General features: G+C 36.9%; 1 protein-coding gene across 1 annotated transcript in view; it reads right to left on the reverse strand.

The window, feature by feature from the left end:
• Positions 1–520: 520 nt before the first annotated feature.
• The window catches only part of CAB39 (calcium binding protein 39), a 42,237-nt gene continuing 17,382 nt past the window's right edge, over positions 521–25,375 (reverse strand). The window contains exons 2-9 of the mRNA XM_055723670.1: positions 20,988–21,144; positions 13,577–13,741; positions 9,352–9,470; positions 6,237–6,405; positions 5,444–5,503; positions 4,742–4,807; positions 3,787–3,930; positions 521–2,921 (exon numbers count right to left, since the gene is read on the reverse strand). Of these exons, the coding sequence (XP_055579645.1) occupies positions 2,733–2,921; positions 3,787–3,930; positions 4,742–4,807; positions 5,444–5,503; positions 6,237–6,405; positions 9,352–9,470; positions 13,577–13,741; positions 20,988–21,101 (1,026 nt within the window). The 5' untranslated portion in view covers positions 21,102–21,144 and the 3' untranslated portion in view covers positions 521–2,732. The remainder of the gene's footprint in view (positions 2,922–3,786; positions 3,931–4,741; positions 4,808–5,443; positions 5,504–6,236; positions 6,406–9,351; positions 9,471–13,576; positions 13,742–20,987; positions 21,145–25,375) is intronic.

The following is a 25,375-nucleotide window of genomic DNA, read 5'->3' on the forward strand; positions in this document are numbered from 1 at the left end:
AGGGAAGAGCCAAAAATTATCAAGGATTCACTTTCACTTATCCTATGGGGTCCCGTCTCTAGACAGGATGCAGGAAACGGCACCTCCTCCTTTTGCCCTTGGTCACACAAAAAAGGAAGGGAATCAGCTAATAACGCTATAAAAGAGAGGATACCAACAATTAATTAAAACTGATTACATCTCTAATACAGCTCTCTGTCTTAATTCCTAAAATGTGTTTTGCAAGCTAGAGTTTTTCATGATTTAAAATTACTTCACTTTTAAAAGGGAGAAAGCTGAATGCCTCTAAGGCAATAAGGGAGAGCAGATACACATCCACAGGAAACTCATCCTCTTCAGTAACACAGTAAAGAACACACATTTTTCTTCAAAATTTTATTTCAATTTAAATTACGGGGCCAGCCAGATCTTTTGGATAAGAAATGCGTTTTCCTCAGGAGAAATGAAATGATACCACGGAAGTAGAATTACAATTGTATACATCTCTTATTTAAAAAAAAAAAAAAAAAAAAAAAAAAGCTCACATTTAAATAACCTTTAGTAATACCCTTAAGCCTTCAAGCAGATAAGAAACCACTTCCAGAACAAGTTTTTTAATACGAAGAGCACGTCAAATGAGCTTTAATTTAAATACAACTTCTTTTCAAAAGCCAACATTCAAATGTTTCCACATACTAAAAAAGTCACCGTAGCCATTGTTTCCAATGCCTAATATAGAGTAACCTCTATCCCAGTCCAAATGTTTTCACTTCTTTACATATATAAATCTTCAGCACGTCTACATTTTTCTAAAGAGGAAGCCTTAAATGTTATGGTGAGTAACTTGGCAAATAATGTTTTCCTCCACTCAGCTATGATAAACCAAAATATAATAGACTGTTAGTACTGAACTATAATACCATCTCACGGCCAATTCTGCTTGCCTGTGATCTTCGGTAAGAGTAAGCTATTTTCTTTCCTGTAGGCAAAATGAATCGGTTTGCAAAGGACACATTAAGAACCTCTGAAAGACCAATTATAACGTTCAGAGCAACTTTAAACAACTGAGTGAAAACACTCAATTTTCTGGAGGTATCTGACTTTTTTTTGAGAAGGACTTCAAATTAGCTTGGATTGCGAAGTATTTTAACTGGGAAGAGGACAGGAAGCAACAAACATTTTCTATAGCGTTCGCAATCAGAGTCAGCCATGCAGAATTTCAACTTCCAGACTCCAACCCATTAAGTTTGCTTCATTGTGATCTTAGCGTTACTATACGATGGATAGATACAATTTTAATAACATCATTTAGCTATATTTAGTAGATTCCTTTTGTATGGTCACAGTAACAAAAACATGGTGCAAAATCAGTTGGGTTTGTTTTTATAAATACTGATAGTTTGCAGCATTAAAGAACAAAATCAACAAAATTAAATAATTTTGTTACCCTAGGACAGTATGAATTTTTTTCGTGACGTCGAAGGGAATTAAATCATTCACTTACACAACTACCGTACTGAGTTATTTACTGTAAGAAAGAAATGATGCACTGCAGGCTCCCCAGAAGTAAGAGGAATCAATATTAATTTAGCATAATCTTTGCCATTTGCAGAGCTGGTGAGCACAATGCTAGTTTAATTGAATAAGGCCAATATTATTCAGTAAGAACATAGTATAAAGGGTTCCAGTTCTCTATTTCAGCCTACCCTAACTGATGGCACCCCATTAGATAAGTGAATACAAAGATTTTGTTTGGTATTTTTTCCTTTTAATGCTGCAGTACTTAAGATTGTTAAATCAGCATTTCCATGTGATCTGAAGTATTCAATTACATATGAGCATTCATTTTGCAAAACTCAATATTAGGTAATAGTTACAGACTAATACAATAACATTCCTCTGCTGTACAAATTAAATCATATTTTAAAGAAATGAGCAGCCTAGGAGTTATATACAAAAGAAACCAGCAAGCATTGTTGAAATGAAATGCAAAATGTCACTGCTAGGTCTACTGTCTGAAATACCTTTAAAGTAAAATTAACAAAAACCCTTAGAACATATTTCCAAGTTTACAAGTCAATTCTCAGGAAATTCAAATCATGTCAAAAAAAAAAAATCTATAAAGCAGTGAAAGGCATATATACATTTTCCTTATGAACCTTGAGATTTCATTCTTTTAAAAGTTGCTAAGTTTCAGTATCAGTTTATTTGCAAGACAACTGTTTATCCCAATAAGCTCACATCTTAGATACATTTCCCCTTTGATTACAAATAAAGCACTGCACATTTTTTTTTTTTTAATCAAGGCATATAATCTTATAGTATGGTGCCAGGTATGCACAGGTCACATTGTGCTCATATCTCAAACAAGGTAAGTGCAAACATACAGATTTATTCAGATTTGCAAGCATGCAACCTGTTACTTAACTACATTAATACCTTCTCTCCTAAACCAAACTAGTATCTATATGTTTGCTTTCACGAACCTAGAATCTTTCTTTTTCAGGACTCCTAATACAAGCAGTGTCTTTGAATTCTGAAATGACACAAATATCAAGAAAGTCCACATTGTGCAAGAAAGCAGCAGCTATGTTTTTCAACTTGGACTAAAAAAGAAAAGAGAAAAACAAAAACCGTTCACTGAACAGCAGATTAGCAGTAATGTTCCTCATGAATCGATAAGAGTGCCTGATGCTGAATATCTAACAGCAAATGCTGAATTTGGGTTTAATATTTTAAGGGTTTATTGGAGATTAAGCTTCTTGCTGTGCTGGTCTCTTCAAATCCCTGATCTGTTTAACTAAATAGGTCTTCTCATCATTAAATTGTTCATCCTCGGTCCTGTCATTCTGAAACTTGCTGAGGAACTCAATAAGTTTGGTCTGGTTCTTTAGAAGGATGTCTAATATAGGCTGTGTCTTGTTAGGGTTGGCTACAAACACCTGCAAGAAAATAAAAGGCATTTAGCATAAGAGTAGGAAACAGAATGCTAAGTTAGAAAACAAACGTAGCCAACAAAACAGTGATAACAATAACTTAAAATGATGTTTTAATTAATCCATATCCTAGCATCTCTACAGAAAAAATAATGGAGTAAATGCAAGTTTTAAAATAAAATTACTCCTTATTTCTATTAGAATAGAAGCTGAACACCAGTACCAAAGTAAATTAAATTTGTGGGAGGTGACCAACCACAATACTCTCTGCAGAAACCGCTAAAGACACCTCACAGTTAAATTCTGTAGCAAATGCACAGTTTAATTCTGTAGCAAATGCAGTTTCATAAAAGTTCACTGAAAACTTTCATACCTCAAGCTGTACCTCCAAGCTCTTAGCTATTTGCTTGTATGCTGCAAAGTCATAAGATATCTCTTATAATTTGCAAATTATAATTTAGGCTTTGAAATTTAGGTGACGACTAAAATACTGCTGTCCTTCATAGATCACGCAGCATGATGAAAACACTTCTGAAGACCAGGATGCTTCATGATTTCACATGAAATCATGCGTTCCTCCTTATCTTACTGCACTTCACTTTTCTTATTTCCAAAATTGTCTGAGAGATCACACTGACAATCATACGAAAGTCCCTAAGTGGTTTCTAAAATAGTTTTCAAAAGATACAAAGATAGCTACTTGTAAAGATGGTTCATAATCGAGACAAACATTTGCTCTCTCTTCATTTAACCACTTCGCAGACATTAAGATAAGTTCCATTTAGGCCCAGCTAAGTAGTTTACTCAATTAAACAACTTCTGTTGGGGTTCTTTTGTTGTTTGTTTTATTGTGGGTTTTTTTTAAACACACCTTAAACACATGAAAGGCCTCAAACTGAATGTTACGACTCTTGTCTCGTAGAAGATTCATCATTAGTTTGAGATTTTCAGGTTTACTGATGTACTTCGTCATAATTGTGAAGTTGTGTCTGTCCAATAACAATTCACCAAGAAGCTGAAAGTGGAGAACAAGACCGAATTAAAAAATGACTGACACTGGACATAAGAAATAACTTTTTCATAAGTGCTTTCAAACACACTGGTGTGTAAATACAGTAACAATAGAACTCAAATGTCCTGAGTTTCTAAGTGCAGGGTGCATTGTCCTCTTATTTCAATGATTCAGTTTCTCCTATTTCTCAAAAAGTGAAAAAAATCACCTTTTGTTCACTCCTTGTTATAAACTGGAATTGAAAGGGAAGTCTTTCATTCTTTTTTCCCCATGATTTCTTTGGGGTTTTTTTCATTTCTACAGAAGCTATACACCACTAATAAGAATGTGTTACAAAAAAAAGTTAGTACTTCCAATGAGAAATACTTAACACTTCTTTTGCTACCTTCTTTGTCCAGAAGGGAGTAAAAGGGTGTTCCCCACAAGTACCGCCCTTGCTACAAGTTTTATATTTATGTTACGTATTATATTTATGCTCATTATTTCTTACCTACTTGATTGTAAGGTTAGCACTGCTCTAGTCACATATCAGGTGAATCTATATTAAATTATTTGTGTCCTGATTTGTTGAAGGAAAAACCAACAAAAATAAACATACTTGCATACAGCCATTTCTGCATAGGGAGGGAAATGACTTGGTATGTGCTGGACATTAAAGAAGAGTAGCTGATCCCAAGATTTAAAACATACGAAAAATTAAAACAAACACACCATCCAAGGCAGTTACTGAAGCCATTTCAATTAAAGTCAACCCACCTTGAAATGAAAGGAATTATCTAACTTTGCATTTAAGAAGAAAGTAAAATTGCCTTACCTTAAGTGACTGTCTCTTTGTCACATAATTTTCTGAATGAAGTAACTTCTCATATTCACTGAAGAACTAAACACAGAATAAAGAGAAGGGTTATTCCAAGTGTCATACACACTCTTCTTCCAGTTTGTTATAATAATAGTTTGGAGGAGATGCAAATCCGTAACAAAAACGTAAACAAAACCTGAAATCTATGTAGGTTCCTGGAAGTCACTACTATTAAAACACTGTATACGCTTAAAAAAAAAAATTACTCTTTTAGAAGCCTTTATGTTTAGATTGCAGCGTGGTGGAAGTCGTTACCTCATTATTTCTCAAACTATAACAGCTCCTGGAACTGAACACTGTTCATTAATTTCAGGATTCCTCAGCAGGTGGAGGAGGGCTATCCTGTATCCTTTGGATGTTACAGGTTAATACAGACAGAAGACAGACAAGGAAAGGGTTCCCTCTAGTGGAAATATCACATCCAGTTTTCACAGAATAGATTTCTGCTGCCTTCTCTTGTTTTTACAGATTTCCGCATTCAAAAATAAGGTCTTGACCTTAATTTTACTGCTTGGCAGAAATGACTGTAAGTTTAGTTGGTTTAATATTGTGTGTAAATGTCCAAAAACAAAACTAAACAAGGAATGAAAATACTGCTTTCTTCCAGTAACATACACAGCACTAGAAAATTCTCAGTATTAAAATGTATCTGCTCACCCTATCATAATGTTGTTCCAAAAATTCTGCACTTAGCAACTTGTGTCTTGTAAGCAAATCCTGTAAAAAAGCACAAAACCAGTATTATCACTAAAATATTTAAGCAGTACATATACATCCTCATTAAACAGTACACATAAGACGTCCAATAGAAAATTTTGCTATTTTATTAAACACAGGTATTCAGGACATGAATGCAGTTACCTGAACACTGGGCTAAGGATCTTGGCGCCACTTTAGAAAGGTCTGTGATGTGTTATGTTAAATCCTACAGGCAAATAGCCTGTGGAATTATCACTAATAAATGCCATTTATGGGTCAAGGCTATGCTCTGCACAAAACTATACACAACCAAGGTTAAGACTCACTATTTAGTACTGGTAAATATTATGCTTATAGTCCGATAACTGGTTGTTTTAGGACAACAAAGAATTTTCCCAGGCAAAGCGTCAGCATCAAATATACTCAGATTCATAACAGAACAAAAACGTTTGCTCACTTGAGGAGCTGGAGGCAGATATAAAAGCCCCTAGAATAAAAGTGCACACTTACTCAGCTAATTCACGACAGTCTAAATCTTGCTTTCTGAACTAAGTTTGGCAACATACTACATATATTTAAAGGTATGTCTTGCTTTCTGAGAAATAAGGAAGAAAAGTGTCAAGCCTACCCATCTGCATCAGTCCTATTGCCTGCCCCAGGCTTGTTTTGTCCAAGAACATAACGCATATCATCTGGGTTCACACAGCCAAGAACTACAGAAATAACAACTCAAGTACCGTGTGTAAATTACCTTGAATGTGGCAAATGCATCCGAAGCAATGTCAAATGTTGACATTTCCACGTATCTGAAGAAATCATAGAATTGTTCTGACCACAAGATTATTTTAGCAAGTGGTTCATGCCTGATGCATTCTCTAAGCATTATTCCACAATTTAGAGCAATTTCTGGAGATTCGTACCTATTGGGGAAGAAAAAAAAAAAAAAAAGACAAATCAAAGATTCTGTATAATATTTTCACAAGCTAACATTGCAACACCACATTGCCAATTACAGTTCTCAGTGCTACCAAGTAAACAGAAATTCAGAAAATTACAGGTACTTACTTCTGCATTAAACTGCCCTTCTAAATATTTCTACAAAATATTACTGAAATCATTGCCAGTTAAACGCCAAATTATAGCCAATACAAATGACCTTCACAAACCAAGAAACAAGACTAAATAAAAAATATATTCTTCATACTCAAAATCAGTTCTCTTTTTTCATATCGGGGGGATTGCAGACATCTGGAAAAGCAAGGAGTGATTTCTGTCTTGAAAGCTGTTTGCTTACACACGACAGCAATTCACATAAAGCTATCCATTATATGAGCATGAAGAGTTAATAATACCGGACATAAATTTACGTCTCTTCTTTCATTAAACCGTTTGTCAGAATGAGCAACTACTCTACACACCATGGGCTTCAAGCTTGAAATTCTGACAACAACGTCCTCCGATTGTAAGGACAATATTGAACACCACCTCTGCGCCTGAATCTTTACTGCCTCTCCTGAAGCATCTGCACCTTCTTAGAAGAGACCTCTGGAATATGTCCATCACCGATTCGATGGAAGCGATAAAGCCATCCCCGATGGCTCCATTTAGAAATTGTAGCTACACTTCCTTGGCAGGCTTTCTTGCTCAAATACTACAGGGTTCTCTCAGCCATTTTTAGCGTACACCACCAGCAGCTGTCAAAATCTCACAACAGTGTCTTTAGACATATTTGATGGAAATAAACCTTTGCAACTGCTACTAGCTCCTTGTGGACCCTGGGTAAAGATGGAACTGCCTTTTCAAACCAAGAACTCATCTCAGCATGGTGCAATACAAGCTATCCCAGTCTACAGAAAATCTACCTGGTTTTGGAGCAGTCAAAGGTTCTTACATACTTTCCTGCCTCCCACCTAAAGAATCCTTCTTTGTACACCATTGGCAGCTAATTTAAATTCACCAGAATAATTCAGGAGCAAAGTATCATTGTGCATACTAAGCATCAACTATATAACCCTACAAAAACATTTTCTAATGAATTAATTTTCACGTTAAATCCTGCAATACTTTCCCATTTAACTTGTCGTGGTGATTTGAAATCTACTGAACTTTTTGCAGCTCATTCCATAGTTTAAATTTACATAAATTTGACTCAGTTGGATACCAAACATAACATTAAGTCACTAAGCCAACTAAATGCCCATTTCAAGCACCCCGACTTATGAATATGTGTTTCAACAATCCCTGTCAGAATAATGCTTTCTGAAGAGCGACAACACAGACTAAAAATTAGGACAAATGTGTAGCAGCCCTCATTCAGTCACCTACCAACGACAGCATGCTGAGAAAGTAGTTTCATCTCTCTGCGCTTCAAATGTCTTTGCCTTCTTTTGTAAATTATTTTGAAGTAGCACTGAACCAGTATTTTCTTTTGTGTTATACCACAATTAATAATCTTTTTGTACCTCTAACATTTAAATCTCGTTTCCCCGCCCCCCCAAAAAATCAGGGCTGTAATCAGGGGGAAAAACCCAAACCAACAGAGCACTTCTGGCAGACAAGTGTAGATCTTACACTTATATGAATTGAAGCAAATATTCCACACTGCCTCTGGTGCTAAACCTTTGGAATCAGCACGAAACAAAAAGATGTAAAATTCCTGCTTTCTCCATAGAGAAAGTTTCTTCTACAATCCATCTTCCAGTGCCTTACACAAACGGCCAAGATTAGGTAAAGGCAGAGATGTCACAGTAAAACAGCCTAATATGCCATGTATGTGGCAGTTTAGTCAGCCTCTCTAATGACTACTATGAACTAGGAAGAAGGGAAAGGAAAAACACAATAAAGCTTCCTGTTTAAAATATACTTGATCACCCTCACATCTCAATGCTACCAACCTAACAAAGGCAAGAACATCAATGAGCAGCATGGCCTTTTCATACAGCCTCTAACTATCCCAGTAGGTGGAATAAGTACTCTTCAGCTGCAGCAAGGTTACCCAGCAGCTTTAACAAAAATTGTAAAACCAATACTTGAAACAGTTGCATTTTTACAAAAGTTTATTAGTGTGTGATCAACTTTTCTATCCCAAAATAACACAATGGAATTGCATTTTTCAGACCTTTCTTCATTAATGTTATTAGAAACACGAGCAATTTTTTTTAAATACACAGAGCACATTCACAATTATTCTAAAAAAAAATGATCGTAACATGAAAATGTTAACAACATCTTATTGCTTTCATGTTTGAGATCCACACCTCTACATGCGCAACACGTATGCAGCATAGATGATTCTCCAATATCCAACACACCAGATAATAAAAGAATAGAGGAAGCCACAGCCACCTGGCATACACCATACGCCCCAAATCATTCTTTGTTTGAAGAAGTTTGAGTGCATTTCTGTCACTACAGCAATATAAATCACTATGAATAAAAAGTTTAAGACCAAACTAAGCCTGGGGTAGCACAGCAAACTGGAAATGACAGTGGTTACAGGGGGAAAAGAAACCACCAGCCTTCAAGTCTTGATGAATAAATTCATAAGGAAATAATTTAAATAGGATAAAATAGTATACTGAATGGAAAAAGTCTGCATTACCCCAGCAAGAATATTTTAGGTCACTAACAGTTCTCAATTTTCAATTATACTTCAAGCAGTAGCGTATTTTTCATCTTTTATTACTCAAATTTTCCTTTACTTAGGGGAATTACAGACCCCATGACAAAAAAAAAAAAAAAAAAAACAAACACAAAACTAAGCAAAAGGAGAAAATAAAGGCACCTCAGAACTCACTGTTTCTCCGTGAATTTAAAAATTTCTTACTTTACGTAAAAGCATATTTATGTTTTCACAGTGTACCTACCCTTTTAACAGCATGAACAATATATTCTGTTGAGTGCAGATGTATTCAACTGTGGGAGTTCTTGTACCAATTTGCCTTCTGAGAATGTTGTTGAAAATTTGCGCAACGTCTTTTTTGCCCTGTCAAAAACATCAGCAGTTAAACAAAATACTTAAGTCCACTAGGCAAGTTAAAAATTAAACATTATGATAATCTCATACATTCATACAACATGAGTTCTGCAGTTCAGTCAGCCCCTGCACCATGAACTTAAGTAGATCAAACATTCTGTTTCTTTATACCCACTTCAGATATGCCAAAATGCTCAAAACATTACATCATGTTGCAGCCAGATGTAATTTACATTAAGAAAGGCCAGTTGAAGATTCATCAGGTATTTCTATGTAGCATCCATCTCCTGAGTGTGTTTTATACTTCGTTTTGCTAATCACATACCATTTTTTAACTCTGTTCTTGCCTGGAAGCGTGCTTCTTCAATATTCCATTACCCTCTCCCCTTGCCTAGGAACACTTAATTATACATAATTAAGAGCGTGCAGAGCACTTCTGACTGCAGTGTTAACATCCAACTTAAAACTGTAACTTATGGAAAATAAATAAATAAAAACTACAAAGACAAATCATCCACTGACCTAAAATACAAGTCTCACACTTTCCAACGCACAAAAGAAGTGTAAGGAAGACCAGGACGTGGGAAACCAGCACAGATCATACACAAACTAACGGACAAGGGCAGCACCAGCCAGTACTAAAGGAGCTGGGAATGTTCTCTGTTGAACATACATACATCTCTTATGTATTTCTTCCATCACACCATAGTTAAAAGTGACAAATGGGTACAGACATCTAACAAAAAGCCGATTATAAGTATAAGCACTTTTCAACTGTCATTCACACGCACCATTTAAAAGCCAGATTTTGGCAATTAACTTTTAATTTTGGATTGCCATAGAGACAACTTCAGGACTATGTGTTATCAGATCTAATCCAGAAAAAGCCTAGGCAAACGTGTACTAAGCTGGACTTGCAAATAAAGGCTTGTTCAGCAACTCCACCTGAAGGTTCCCTGAATGTTATACACAAAAACCACACAGGTGTTTCTTGACAATCTCCACCTGTACTATAGATGCCCTGAGTAACATCAGCATTTCAATGTTTTGAGTCTATTTTACATTTTTTACATTTGTTTTCACATTTCAGTAATGTACAAATGTTTTTATATTTGAGTAAAATGCAGCGCATATTTAGTTAGCAAGAATGTTAAGAACAGCAGCAATTATTTAAAATTATTTTGGTTTTCTAATCAACATCAAGAAGACTGTGTAAGAAAAAAAGCAAATGTTTTTAAAAACGTAGGACTGTAGTTTTACAAACAGCGTGATTTTGAATTACCATGGACAGTTTTATTAGAGTGTTGTTTTCAGGATATAAGAGTTTGTTTGTAAACGCTTGTTTTCTCAATTACAATTCCATTGAAAGCCAGCCCAAAGCAACACCAGAACTCTTTGTTCCGAAATGAGTAGAGCAGTGTTTCCAGAAATTGCCTTACTCAAACTCCACATAATATAGTCATCAACTCTCATTCACTAACATTGCCAATTTTGCACTGGATCTCACAATTTGCTTTGGATTCGCCAGCAAGAACAGCATTTCCTTATTATGCACATAATTGAACTGATAGTGGTACACAGTAATACCAAAGCTAGTTACTGTTAGAAGGATGTATTACTATGTGATCTCATGGCCCAACAAGGGCAAACAGACACTGAACCCTGTGCCAACAGTCACGACTCTGAGAGGTGAGAGGGAGACTGTGCTAGTATTGTCTTCCAAGAAGGATTCAGGCTCCCTTATGCAAAAGGAGGTTTTGTTTTTGGGTGGGTTTTTTTTCTTCGTTTGAAAAAAACAAGAACAAAACCCCCACAATTCCACAAGGGATGCCATCTCTTCTACAAACACACTAGCACAGATCAGCAGGGAAATAACTGACCGGTTGGTAGGACTGACAAGTAGATGGTTGTGTGGACTGCTTTACTTGGAAAGCAAACTTCCAGACAAGGACATACTTTTAAACAGGCCTTTGCATACAGCAAGGTCTGGACAGTCAGACAGTTTCTTAATTAAAACATTAAATTTGTTACTTTTCTGATTTTTACTTTGTTACTTTTCTGGCGTTTTTTACCATGTTGTTCAGATTCAAATACATCTCAGACAGTTTTAAGAGTCAGAGTGAACAGTCCCTGTCTATTAATCAGCTATCTATTCCTGTTCTACAAGGAAACCTTCCTCAGGAATGACAGTGAAGTTCTTGACAAAGCAAAAAAAAAAAAATTAAAAAAAAAAAGACCTTTAGTTCATTATTGAACAACCTCAAGCTGGGGGGGCAGGGGGGGGGGGGGAAGGGCTCCAGAAGGAGTAAACGCTAGACCTACTCTTCAAGTTTAAGAACCAACAGGAAACCAAGTTCGAATCTCCATTGGTAACGGAAAAATCATTTCAAATGCAGTAAAGCCCCAACCACAGAGATGTGGGATATCAAAGCTAGCATCTGATTGATGCTGTAACAGCTTAGAAGCATTATGGGAGCACAGGTGTGTTGACATTGATTCTAGGGAACAACAACAGCTGGACAGTCTGCCAGATCCCATCCTTAAAAAGCAGACATGGTCCAGCCTAGAAAGTGGCATGAATGACTGGATCTCTCTCAAGGGGGAACCGTCATATCCTGGTGTAACAAAGCAGCAGAAAGTCCACAAGCAGGAAACTACTTGCAGTCTTTCCAAGTGCCCCTATTGTAAAATGAATAGTTCTCCTTACTGAGAGCAAGCCTGTAAAAATTGTTATCATTCTTCATTACCAGGAGATAATGACGGTTTCCTTTGCTAATAAGTGGGCTGAGTAAACACCAAGCTGATAAGAATCTAGAGGTCAGCAGAATTCAGATGACATTTCATTATTTCCTTTCTTCAGCAATTAAAGGCCATCACATCTCAGCATTCCTGCTCAACTTTCCCAGGTCTCCTTGCTTATTTAACAACTTGAATGTTTTATGTTTGGTATAAACAGTTGTGCGGGTTGGGAAAAACCCCACCATATTACAATTAAAGACAAATCAGAGTGAGTTATGGGTGGGGTGGAGGGGAAGAGAAGAAAGAACAGGGGAAAAGCCATTGTTTTTGGAATGTCATAATACAACAGGACTTTAAACTGTTGTGTTTGCATCGTGAACAACTTGTTTATGAAACAATCCCATTTTTAAGCAACCTTAAGTGGGATGGTCTTTATGGTCAAGGCTGTAGAGTGAGATACATGGGGTGTGGGTCCTTCCCTAGACAACCACACGCCTCCTGCAGAGCCTCAGGGAAAACAGGAACATCCAATCGTACCACAATTTCTTATAAATAAATCGGGTGATTTTTCACTATGGCACTGGGAAGCTAGATTTTTCCACATGATGTGGTGGCAAATACCAGATAGAGGTTTTTATAGAGATATGTTTGAATAGAAATAAGTATTGCTATTTGACGTACTCAATAAATATTTGGGTTTGCTGTTTTTTTAACAAACAGAACAAAGATGAGGAAAACAGAAAAAAGTTGTATCACTTGTTTATAAAAAGAGAGAGAAACACACGACTGTTAATAAAACTAACAGCTCTAACTATTTAAAACCCTTCATAAAAGTTATGACAGTTCTCTTCTCCACATAATTTAATGAGATCAGAATACAGACATGCCTTGTAGTATTATAGTTTGTGTTTATTTAATGGTATTACTACTAAGAGATTACCCTACTGTGCACACAACAATTAAGAATTATTCCATCATTTTAACAGAAATATATTATCAGTATTAGAGGTTTATCTACTTCAGTGTTGTGTGGTTTATGTGCCTAAATTCACAGATTTCATATTCTTTATTTGCTTAATTTTCTAGGTAGTTTGGAGCACGGACAGAAAATAAAACATCACAGAATCACTTAGGTTAGAAAAGACCTTTAAGATCAAGTCCAACCATTAACCCAGGACTGCCAAATCCACCACTAAACGATGTCCCTGAGCACCACATTACTCGTCTTTTAAATACTTCCAGGGATGGTGTTCCAATGCCCGACCACCCTTCCAGTGAAGAAAAGACACTGAGAGACGTCTTAGCCAATTAAAGTGGTAGGAATTCAGATGTGTTTATGTTAATATATACAATATAAGAAATGTCAAACTTCTTACCTCAAAATCAATTAGCTGCAAGTCGGCTACTAGAGTACTAAGAAGACCACTGTTGTACAGCTCTTGAGCAAGCTGTGCCACAGCTTCTGTCTGGGGTTCTTTTTCATTTGTGCCATACAAGATTTCTTTCATGGCAACAAGGTTTTTGGAGACCTCCTCAGTGGCCTAAAGAAAATGGGAAAAGAATATAGTTAGAGCACAATGATGTTTGTCTTTGTAACTGTACTCATTATTCTTAACATCTGCAAACTTCCATTTAGAGGAAAAAAAAAATCATCAGGAAATGACAACCTGTTAAAAAAACCCAGATAATCCTTTTCTGCAAATAAGACAGTTAAAGGTATTAAAAAAAAAAAAAAAGAGGCAGAGGCAAGACACACAATTTATTTGACAAGTTAGCAGAAGTAAAAACCTCTTCCTTTTTACTGCCTTTAAACTCCTTATTCAAAAACTCCCTAAAGAATAGCAATGGGAGAACCCAACAAAGTGTTCATTCTGTAAAACTGTGGTACACAGGACCAGACTGGAAAATGACATGGAGACACATGCCTGGCTCTAGTGAACTGCTCAGAGAGACCAAATGTATCCCTCATACAGATTTTGCATTCATCAGGTTTTGTCAAATAATGTTCCAGTCAGTGGGGATGAAATTTTTCTTTTCCAACTGACAAAACTTCCTTTAATTTTCAAGTGATCTCAGTATACAAGAACAAACTGGCAAACAGACCCCTAAAGAAGTGCACTTGAAAGAACACAGCGATACAGGAGACAATTAAAAGTCTAAGATGCTTCTTATTTGAAGCCCATCTTATAGAAGACAGACAGGTCTGACCTCTTACTTAGGGAAGCTAGTGTACAGAATTCTTAAGTTGCTGTGACAGGCTGGAGCAGCATTCAGCAGTGGAAACAGAGTTATCTCATGAGTAAAACCAAAAACAAACAAAAACCCCCAAAACAAAGCAAAACATCAGCAAGAACACTCCTAAACATCCACTTCTGAATCTTAAAACACAGTTATCTTGGAGAGAAAAAAAAACCCCCACACTACTCCTTTTAATAGGTATGTTTACATAGCTTGGGGGCAAAATGCTGAAAATTATCATCATAAATAGCTGGTTTAATTATATTGTATTAATTCTTCACATGCCTAAAAAGTATGAATGGCTTGTAAGTGCACTAGTTTTTAGTAATTAGATGAACCTACCAACAAGGTATGCATACACTTCAGTGTGAAGTATTTATGATTGATAGCACATGAAGAATTAATGAAGTGAAAAAATGATCGCTTTCTGGATATTGCCTGTCTCATAAGGGGTATCTACAAAGATTTCACATGTGCGCGTTACATCTAGAGAGGCTTAAGATCAGCATGACCCATGCACTATTCAAGCCAAAGCCATTCCAGCTTTGCTAGGTATGCACGTAAGGATTCCATGACCTTTAAGGAGGCTCCGTATCATTTTTAGCTCCTCCACAACTTTCCACTCCCTGCTGCCTCCCTCTTCTTGCTAATTGCAATTCCTAGTCCCAGTTGTCTCCTCCTCAATTGAAATTCCAAAGGATTTTCTGTGCACTGTTAGTAAGACAGCAAGAAGCAGGTGCTCGGTAAGACTGCTTAGATTCATGACAGCTCCTGAGGACGTAAAATGAGAAAGCCAGCTCACCATACTGTAGTGGTATTATGCCACACAACTGTTCTATTTCTTTAAAATTCAGACAAAATATCTCTTTACTAGGAAAAGAACAGGAACATCTGTCAAATGCAGATATGAAGAGATGCCTTTGATGCATGGCTACCAAGAAAAGAGGAAACAGTAATAAAAATTCTATTACAGTTTGTCCCTGCACACTAATTTAGAAAGCAAGATGAAAGAGGAAGAAAGGCAGAGGTTCAAGTAGCTACCTATTTTAAGTAAGATGGTGGCAATACAGAGGGCACGCCTGCAATTAAAAAGAATGCCAGTGAGGAATTTTTCATATGAAAACCCCAGAAAAGAGAACAACCCTCTCGATACTTTAATAATCACACCACCTGCTCAGAGCCAACCTCAGAGTCCTATCAGGTTGATCAGGCTCATGGCCAGCCATGCTCTGAACAGCTCCAAGGATGCACACTCCACAACCCCTCCAGGCAACCCCTACCAATGTCTGACCACCTTCATCATTAAAAGATACTTGCTTGCATCACTTCAACTTAGGACAAACTATCATTTCTGGATACGCACCACAAATACAGAAATACAAGGTTTTCTGATAGTAGTGTATCAATAAGCAAGGTCTTTTGATGCACTACAATTCCATAAAAAATGATACTTCTATATTCCCTTCTCTTGTACTCTAAAACTCAACATCAAAAGGACTAGCAATAAATGCTTACAAACTTGTTCTAGAATCTACTCTTCTATATTCCATACTCTCATATTCCAAATAAGTGATGTGCAGAGCTATTTCAAATGCAGCATGGAATTTAGATAGCTACAGTGAAAAATATAATGCTACATTAAGTATCAATGTTAAGACCCAGCGAAAAACTAGTAAAAAAAGAAATCAAGACAAACAAGAGAATCTTAGCTAGCATTACTTGCAAGATTTCCTAAGGTACTGAGATCTAAATAATTGCCTAATGCACTGCTTGCTTTTAACAAGAAAATAAAAAATTTCTAGAGAAAAGTTAACATGCACAATGGAGTTCATTCAAAAATCCACGATCAAAAGCGGAATTCACTATCAGACACCATGTATACAGTAATACAATACATAAGCAGATATATTTTATATATGCGCTATATATTATATATACTCTACATATTATAGTCTATAAATAAATACATTATATATTTTATATAGTAAAATTGTGTGTGTATATATATATAAAAATATATATACCCCCAACACTGAGAAGGAGCAACCATGGAGCAATCAGCATTTCAGCGAAAAATTCTGTGACAAGTCACATTTGAAATTCCATGGTGCCAGACAATCAATACCATTTAGAGGACAAGTCAAATTACAGAAGTAAAATGTAAAATAAGGAAAATAAAGGAAGTACTTACTTCTCTATGCTTATCAAAGACAGGAAGATATTTTTAAAAAATCAAACTAGACACCTTGAAGTCACACATATGATTGTCACACCAGAATAGCTGCATGTCTTTAGAGCTATGAATCATTATGATTTATTCCAGTCTCTACGGTATTTCACTGATTTTTTTCCAAAACTTACTATTTCCTTAAATGCTAAGCAGTGCCAATACCAAAAACTTCATTTACACTTGTACAGCTGGAGTATTTGAATTTTATGAAGCAACACTTGCCTTTACTTAGAGAAATTAATAAATTAACTATGCATATGCATAACAAATTTATAATTTTACTTCTTTGTAAATGACGAACTCCTGATTGAAATCTGATCTATGGCAACACAACATAATATTACATTTGGACAGCTGAATCAAAATAGCATATCACATTGTCCCATACATATATTATACTGTCCACTGTATAAAGCTGGTAACTTAAAGAAGAGACACTGACAATGCCCGCAATAGTCAACTGACATGGGTTAACAACATGTCTAAAACAATTATCCAAAAGCCAAAACTGGAACTGTTATGAGCAGGTTAACCCAAGGTTAGAGGGTAGAGAAGAACAAGTTTATTACATGAGTAAATATTTACCTTCACAACAGTAAACGTGTGCCACAAATCAAGTGAACTGGTAGTATAAAAATAAATGCTGATGTCAGCCAAAGAGGCGGAAGAGATGCGAATAAAAGACTAAGTAATAGGCTAGATCAAGGGTAGGTCCTTTATATGAAATTTTCCTTCCCCTTCCCTTTAAGCCCCCCCTTCTGAAAAAACACAAGTAACAGAAAACTAACAGCATATGTGATGAATGTGTTTTCAGTTACAAAGCACTTGACATTTCAAGTTTCCCTTCCAAAATGCTAACAGACAGCAAGCTATCGCCTCTACCCTAAGTACAAAACTGCAGCCAACAAGCAACCAGAGCTGCGGTACACGAGGCAGACTGTCAGCAGCGAGGCACAGTCCAGCTTTTACAGCCACGTCAGATCTCAGTTCCTAAGCAGGTACCACCAACTTAAAGAACATTTCAAAATGACCTGGAGCATTACCTGGTTAGTTTTTCTCCAGTATTCACAGAGCTCAAGAAAAGGTAGTTTAATATATACTAGAATTCACTTTTTCAAATTTCAGATTTTTATTTATAAAACAAATTTTCCAGTATTACAGGGTACAATGTTTCTTAACTGAAAAAGGTGTGTCATGGTCACCACTGCTGTTTTACGTCTTTGGCTTTGAAGAGCCTCTTTAATTTTGATTATGAAGAATGCACAGGAATACACACTGTCCAAGCTCTAAAAATCTTTCTTACCTCCTTTGCTTTTTCTTCCTCTCACAAAACATCAAAAGTTTTACATTTCAGCCTCAGCACTGAAAAAGACTGAGGTTATTTGTTTAAACATAATTAATTACACTTTTAATTTCTAGGGGAAATTATTTGTCTAATTTTCTTACAAATACGTATTTCCAAGTGTATTAGGAAACTATCAAAGCGCATCCTCTACACAGCAGCAAAGTATTTTCATAACAGCATTGTGCTGCTAATGCACAGTAGGAATTAAAATGAACTACATATTAAACCCAAACCCACTGTGGTACCGCAGTGGAAAACCTTTGGCACCTCAGCCAGCCACAAGGTACAACACAAAAGAGCATTTACAATTAATTTCATTTTGTAGGAAAAATATTTGAAACAACAATTAAGTTTTGAAACATTCAGTTCACTTCAACACATGCTGAAATATTTTTTAGCCTAGCCTACATACACGTTTCAAATTCCTTATGCTCAAGAGTAGCAAAAGTATGCAACTATGTGTACTTAATTTTATGAAACAAAGCAGCATAGGAAAACTTAAGTATTCCCTGCACCCAAAAAGGTGTCTTTACCACAAACAGTAATCAACACTACGTACCATGTTGCTAAGGGCGAGTGGGGAGCGGGGAGAGAGAGGGAGAATTCTGTACAAGTCTAATCACTAATAAAATGGAATTATAAAAAACTCTGGCATTCTTCTCCTTTTCCTAAAGGGCAATAATTTATGTGCTTTATGTGCAGTGAGTTTTTCTATTTCTGTTCCACTAATAGCCAGAGAACTCACCCTCTCATCAGCACAGAATTCTTCTCCAAAGGAGACTGGAAAGTTACACTGTAGAAAGGATCATCATAATAAAAGGGGTAGTGAAAGATAAAAAGATGCCTTATTATCGAGATATGGGAATGCAGAAATTTTTCTTCTTTTTTAATAATGGCTACTGCTCAGACTCTTGCTGTCTTTTAACTCCAAAGTTATTCCAGTAATTTCTATACACTGGATAGGAAGAAGGCCAGAATTCAGCGTGTTTAATCAGGGCCATACTCTCAAAGATGTGATGACAGGTCCATAAGATATTGAAGAACTTTATCAGACCAGCAAACAATTTGAGAATATGAGATAAACTGCCACAACCAGAGTCACCTTCACGGACACCTTGGCTTGCCAATGAAACAACTACTTTCTGAAGAACCTCTGTATGAAGATGTGGACACTGCTGTTGTGAATTTTCAGATTCAACAACAGCATCTCCTTTGTGAATAATGAGGATGACAGAGGCCAGCACTACCATATGCAGCTCAGCCTTGTAAATGTCAGTATTTAACCCTCCTAACTAGTCTAACCTAGTGAACATGGGTTGCCTTCTTTCCTCCTTCAAGCAGAATGTGTTGCTTTCTATAAGACACAGGAGAAACAACTTACAGGTTTAGCATATTAGTTCATACCAAAGCAGCAGCCTCACATAAACAAAGCCTTTAAAGAAGATGGAGGTATGGGATTAAAGGCCAGCAAGAAGCAAATGGTACATAATAATCTTCAGCTACAGCATCAAGAACACAGGCATGTGATACAGTGCACAGCTATGCACAATGGAATGAAGCTGGTCTGTTCCCCATTAGAGGTCTAAGCAAAAAGAAAAAGATGATACAATAGAGCACGGATTTTAACATCAAGCCACATCTCCAGGAATTAATAATGAGGCTGAGATGAAGGAAGCAGTGCCATGTCTCATCACAGACTCTTCAGAATGCACCTACCCCTCCTCCCCCCTGACAGATGTCTGTCTTCATTAGAGAAAGAAGCAGCAGCAAATGAAAATCCTCTCAGTCTCCACACAGGCCTGCAGAACAGGCCATAAGACTTTTTTCTCCAGGGAGAAACAGTATTAGGGAAAAATACTACAGTACACTGCAAGAGATCTGGAACATACCACATGCTGGCACTGGGGTAGAAGATGCCGGTTTAAAAAAAAATATTGGGATAAAGATGGCAATTCAGTTAAGACCCGGATTTTCCTGCACTTGAAACAGCATTGCCAAATCTAGGTGAAACCGGATGTACAGAAGCTGGCCACATTCTGCTTAAAAATACTGGTGAACATAAAAAGACTGTGACTAACTCCTATATGGGACTCTCTAAGAATGCCAAGAATGGCACAAAACAGTTAAATAAACCTGGGAGAGGATCCAAGTGGGGTATCACAGCTTGCTTCAAAAGCTGGTAGATTGGAGAGGCTGATGTTTTGTTTGCTGGGTTTTTTCTATTTAGTTTTGCGTTGGTTTTTTTTGGAAGTATTGGAATCTATGCCCTTGTGCTGAGATTTTCAAGAAAAACTTCATCTAAATAGTAAACACCCCTACCATACAAGTCACAGGGTGGGATGCAGCTGCACACAGGTTGAACTTGAAGGTAATTTCCAGTAAAGCTATCAAGACTACCAGTCGAGAAGCAAATGACTGTCAACAGGTACAGATCCTGAAGCAGCAAACCATCCTACCTAAAAGAAACTGCACTAGCACAGGAACTTCACAGCACAGCTACTTTACAGCACAGCTTCCTGTGGGCTGAAGAAAAGGCAAGGAATTGTAAAAGCATATCCCCTAATAACATCCAGGGAGACACAGAGCTCCTCGGTTTCAGTAACAGAGACACTCTGGTCTGTGAATGTTGGCATGGACAAGCACAGACAGAACTATGCCCAGCAGTAAAGCCACTACGGTGGACACAGGCACCTGAACACTGTATGGCTGTGAGCTGCTTGTTAAAGAGTGCAATGTCCTACAGTTCCAAACCAAATTATTTGAAGGATCCTATCAGCTGCCAGTGGCATAAAAATGCAAAGCCAACCAACATGAAACACACCTGTTCAAAGGTACATAATAACTTACCCTTTACCAGAGTGTAAAGCCCCAAAATAATTCCTAATTGATTCAGTTTCAACAGCTGTAAATAATTTCTCACCCTGCCCCCCACCCCACCAATTACTCTTCAGTAATTGGCAAGTCCCAACTGTACCTTCTCTGCCTTTTTGTCAGAGATATCTTGCTTTTCTAGAACTGCCATACTATCCTTCAGGTTCTTCACAATGTCTGCAGGAGACTTGTGGGACTTGCCGAAGGGGAATGGCATGATTGCGAGCCACAAGGTCTTCCTTCTACAGCTCCTGCTTCACCTGGAGAGGAGGAGCAAAAAAAGCATGTTAAAAATAGAAATAGGAGGTCAGTATAACAACACACACGAAGATCATGAGAGTAGCAAAAGCATTTATATGTGAAATAACCACCCTTGACAGCTGAACTAGAACTTGCTATGACAAACTTAAATGCTGTGTTTCCAACCCTTTTAAAATAGAAGATACAGAATCTAAAAACTCACATTAAGATCATCACCTTATGCTACAGGAACAAATTAAAGAGTACATTAATTATATCCAAAGCCACACGCTGTACAAACGCCACACATGGGCAAGACTAACAAGAATAAATTCTTTCAACTAATGCTGCCAAGCGAAATGCCTTCTTACATTAGGTCTTTGACACGTAAGCCATCGTGTCTCAGTGGCTCTGCGATGACTGTCCAGACACATGCTTTTACCCCTATTCACTCCACAACAAATGCAAAGTAAACCGCAAAGCCTGCACCTTAGTGCAGGAGCTACGAGCATGATGCAGACGAGGCTACAGATGGCAGCTTATTCCTATGTCAAAACTCTTGGTATGTCCTGGCTTTCTCATATCAGTATTACTGTAACTTCATACTGAAATACAGTCTCACCCACACTGATTTTATGGGAAATAAAATTTGTCGCTAATAACCAGGATGTAGATAAGGCACTTTAAAACATTAAACCCAAACACCTGATACGGATCTTTTTCAGAAAGATAAAATTTGTCTTATGGGAGCAATTTTCATTCCCTAAAAATATTTGGCTCTTGAATCTAAATGCCTTCATTCTTCCGTACATTTACATATATTTGCTTTTACACACACACATTCACTTCTGTGTGCATAATAGAAAAGTATTTCTAACAAACCAGTAACAAAAGCTTTTGTATGCTCAACACATACACCCCCATTTAAACAACAATAAAAACTTCTTACAAGTGAATTCCATAAAGCATACTTCTATAACTCTAATCTACACAGAAAAGAACAGGAAATCCTGTATTAAAAATGCTGACAGTGCTACTTCTGCTACACACAAAGGACAGCTGAAGCTGACAGAGCAGACTACACTGTCATTACAAAGAAGGGATACTACCCTGAAAATCAGTAATTTCTATATATATACAATATCCATTAAGTTAGTACCAAGTCAACTATAACAAGCCCATGTTAAAGTTTCTTATCTAATACCATGCACTTTGATCCCTGATTAAAATACCAGCTTATTCACCATGAATTTCAAAATGTTAATCCTGATCTTATTCAATCATGTTTTGATCAAGGATTAACAATAACAATTTGTTGCTATTTTTTAGTTACTTTGATTGTTAACACAAACAAGCTGGGATGGCAACTGGGCAACAATTTAAAGGTGAAGAACAGAAGCACGCAGATCTTTAGCCAAGACAATTTCCATAAATAGGTATTACTGGTAACCAGCTACAGAGATCGTACCTTCACTGTTCCAGTGCTGCAACTAACCTAACACAGCTGATAAAAGCCATAAAGTAGGTAGCTGTCAATCAGATTACTTTCAGATAAAAGTATCAACCAGGTTGAGATTGGATATTGGGAAAAAAAAATCTTCATCAAAAGTGTTGTCAAGCATCGGAACAGGCTGCCCAGGGAAGTGGTGGAGTCACCATCCCTGGAGGTGTTTAAGAGATGTGTAGATGTGGCACTCTGGGACATGGTTTAGTGGTGGGCTTGGCAGGGCTGGGTTAACGGTTGGACTTGATCTTAAAGGTCTTTTCCAACCCAAATGATTCTATAAAGGTTGAAACAACACCTTCCACCAGCCATTTCCATTCTTAACAGATCACAAGGACATTCTGTTACTTTTATTTTCTAGTATAATAATTGTCTCATAGTAATCTTTCGTTAATCTGCACAAAGGAGGGGTTGTAACACTGAAATTACAAATGCAGGACGGGTAGCCTAAGAGATATAAAAATGCCCATGCATCTGTCCTTAGACAAGAGAATTCTATGCCTCAACTTGGTCACATGTAGCAGAACAGAAATCGATGTTTAAGAAATGCATGACTGCTCATTGTTATTTAATGAAAATGTAGTAGCGTCTAAAACAATGTTTATTGAAAATTACAGTATTTTCACACAGGGTTGTTGTTTTTTTTCTAGAATGAGACAGGTGTGAAAATAAGTACAACTTCCCTACAACATAGATGACATACCTTGAGCACCACAGCAACATTTGAAATAGTCCCTTTATCTCTCCCTTTGATTACTACTCCTGCCAAATTAAGATGAGCCCTGAAAACAAAGCTGGATCCTTTCACACTTGCATATCATCACTGATAATGATAGTATTTAACAACTACTCAGCATATTCATTCTGAAAAAAGGCTATGCCCATGTAACAGCAGGATTAGTTCAAAAAGTTGCTAGTCTTAATTCCTTGGATTATGTGTTAAAACAGGATAAAATCCAGTAGGAATCAAAACAGTTATTTGAGAGAATAAAAAGATCCTATGCACTCACAAAACTGGTATTACAGCAATATACAAAGAAATCAAAGCCAAGAAAATGTCTCTGCACACTCATTTTCTGGATCACAACTAGGTTGCTTCTAAACTAAAAGGCTATATGGACAACTCATATCCTATATTTCCATATGTTGTAATGGCAAACAACTGTCCTCATGGTGTGCCCAATGTCTAGGTTTGCAAAACTTCATCTCCCTCCAGATAGAGCTCAATTTCTTCTTTAAATTAAAAATAGTCTACAACTTTACTTATTCATGAAACCTTTCTTTCTGCATAAATCAGATACACAGACATGCAATGCATACATACACAAGTCACATAGAAGTTTTATTGTATGTACTAGCACATAGTAGAAAATAATCAATTAATAAAACTTCACTAGCATATATTTATACTAAGCATTTCTCCCCAAATCAGCAGTTCCTGTACAAATTTTTCAAAAGCAACTTAGAAAAATCAGGAATGACTGCCAACACCAGTAAGACGGAAATCTACATCCTTGATTACGGAAGGTGACATTTTGCTTCGAGGCATTTCATTTATTGTATCAAAATGTAATAAATGTATTGTTTCTGCTATTTCAATTTTATTACTGGAAGGAATGCAGTGGCACTGCCAGGAACATACATCACCTGGGGCCTCAAGACTGAAGACCCCACCAACCCTGAAGCAAAATTCTGTTACTGAAGAACCTGTGCCACATCCTAAAAAGAAAAAAAAAAACCAGGAGCAGTCCTTTGTCTCTCAGAGCTGTACTTCATGCAATGAGGAGAACATAGACAGGCTGTTCCCTTTTCAGCCCAGCAAAACTACCCCAAGCAGAACTCTGTGCACAATAGACAATGACAACATCTGTGTGAGATCGGAAAGAACCGCAACCACCCACATCTGCAAAATGAGAAAAAAAAAGGAAACAACACCAAATGACATTTTCTGTAAATAACAACAGACTTTACATCATGTCAAATGATAATTGTTTCACATTACTAGCACCTGGTTGCCTTGCAAATTCATGATAAAATTCTGATTGTAGCTTAAGAAAGGGGTCACAGGACTCTAAAAAAGTTAAACTGCAACAAGTACACGGACAGCTCTGTGCTGTTGGGCTGTTTTGCTTTATCTTACCTTCCCAGAAACCTCACTGCTTTTATCCATTTGTTAAAAGAGACCATGAATGATAACATACAAAACTCAGGCTTTCTTAGGCATGCCTTCTATTTCACCGATACTCAAGCATTCCAAACATAACAAAATTTAAGGTTCTCAGAGCACTGGTGTCATGGCCACATTTAGAAATCTTAAATGATGTTATAAATCCAAATGGATTGTCAAATAACAATATGGCATGCAGCCAAATACCCAGAGATTTAAGCTCAACTGACACAGAGGAACTGACACACACTCAGGCACACTGGGACATTTGGGCTTTTGTGATAACAAGAGATAGTAGACCCACTGTTTCAGATAGTATATAATTTCCAGCTCTGTCAATGCAGCATGCATCCGTGCAGAGTTTGCTTTATGCATAAGGCTTTAGATTTTTTTATTCACTGCATTGACCACACAATCAATTAATGTCCAATTTAAAAATAACACATTCCATATGTCAGATTGGTTTTTTAACCAAACAGACAACACAAAGCCATTTCTCTGAGGACAGCCCTCTTGCATCAAAAAAGTACTACAAGAACAAATACAGAAGCATGATAAACAAACCCTTCTCTTCTAATAA

Source organism: Falco cherrug, chromosome 11 (assembly GCF_023634085.1).
Source record: "Falco cherrug isolate bFalChe1 chromosome 11, bFalChe1.pri, whole genome shotgun sequence".
In the NCBI taxonomy this organism is placed as follows: domain Eukaryota; kingdom Metazoa; phylum Chordata; class Aves; order Falconiformes; family Falconidae; genus Falco; species Falco cherrug.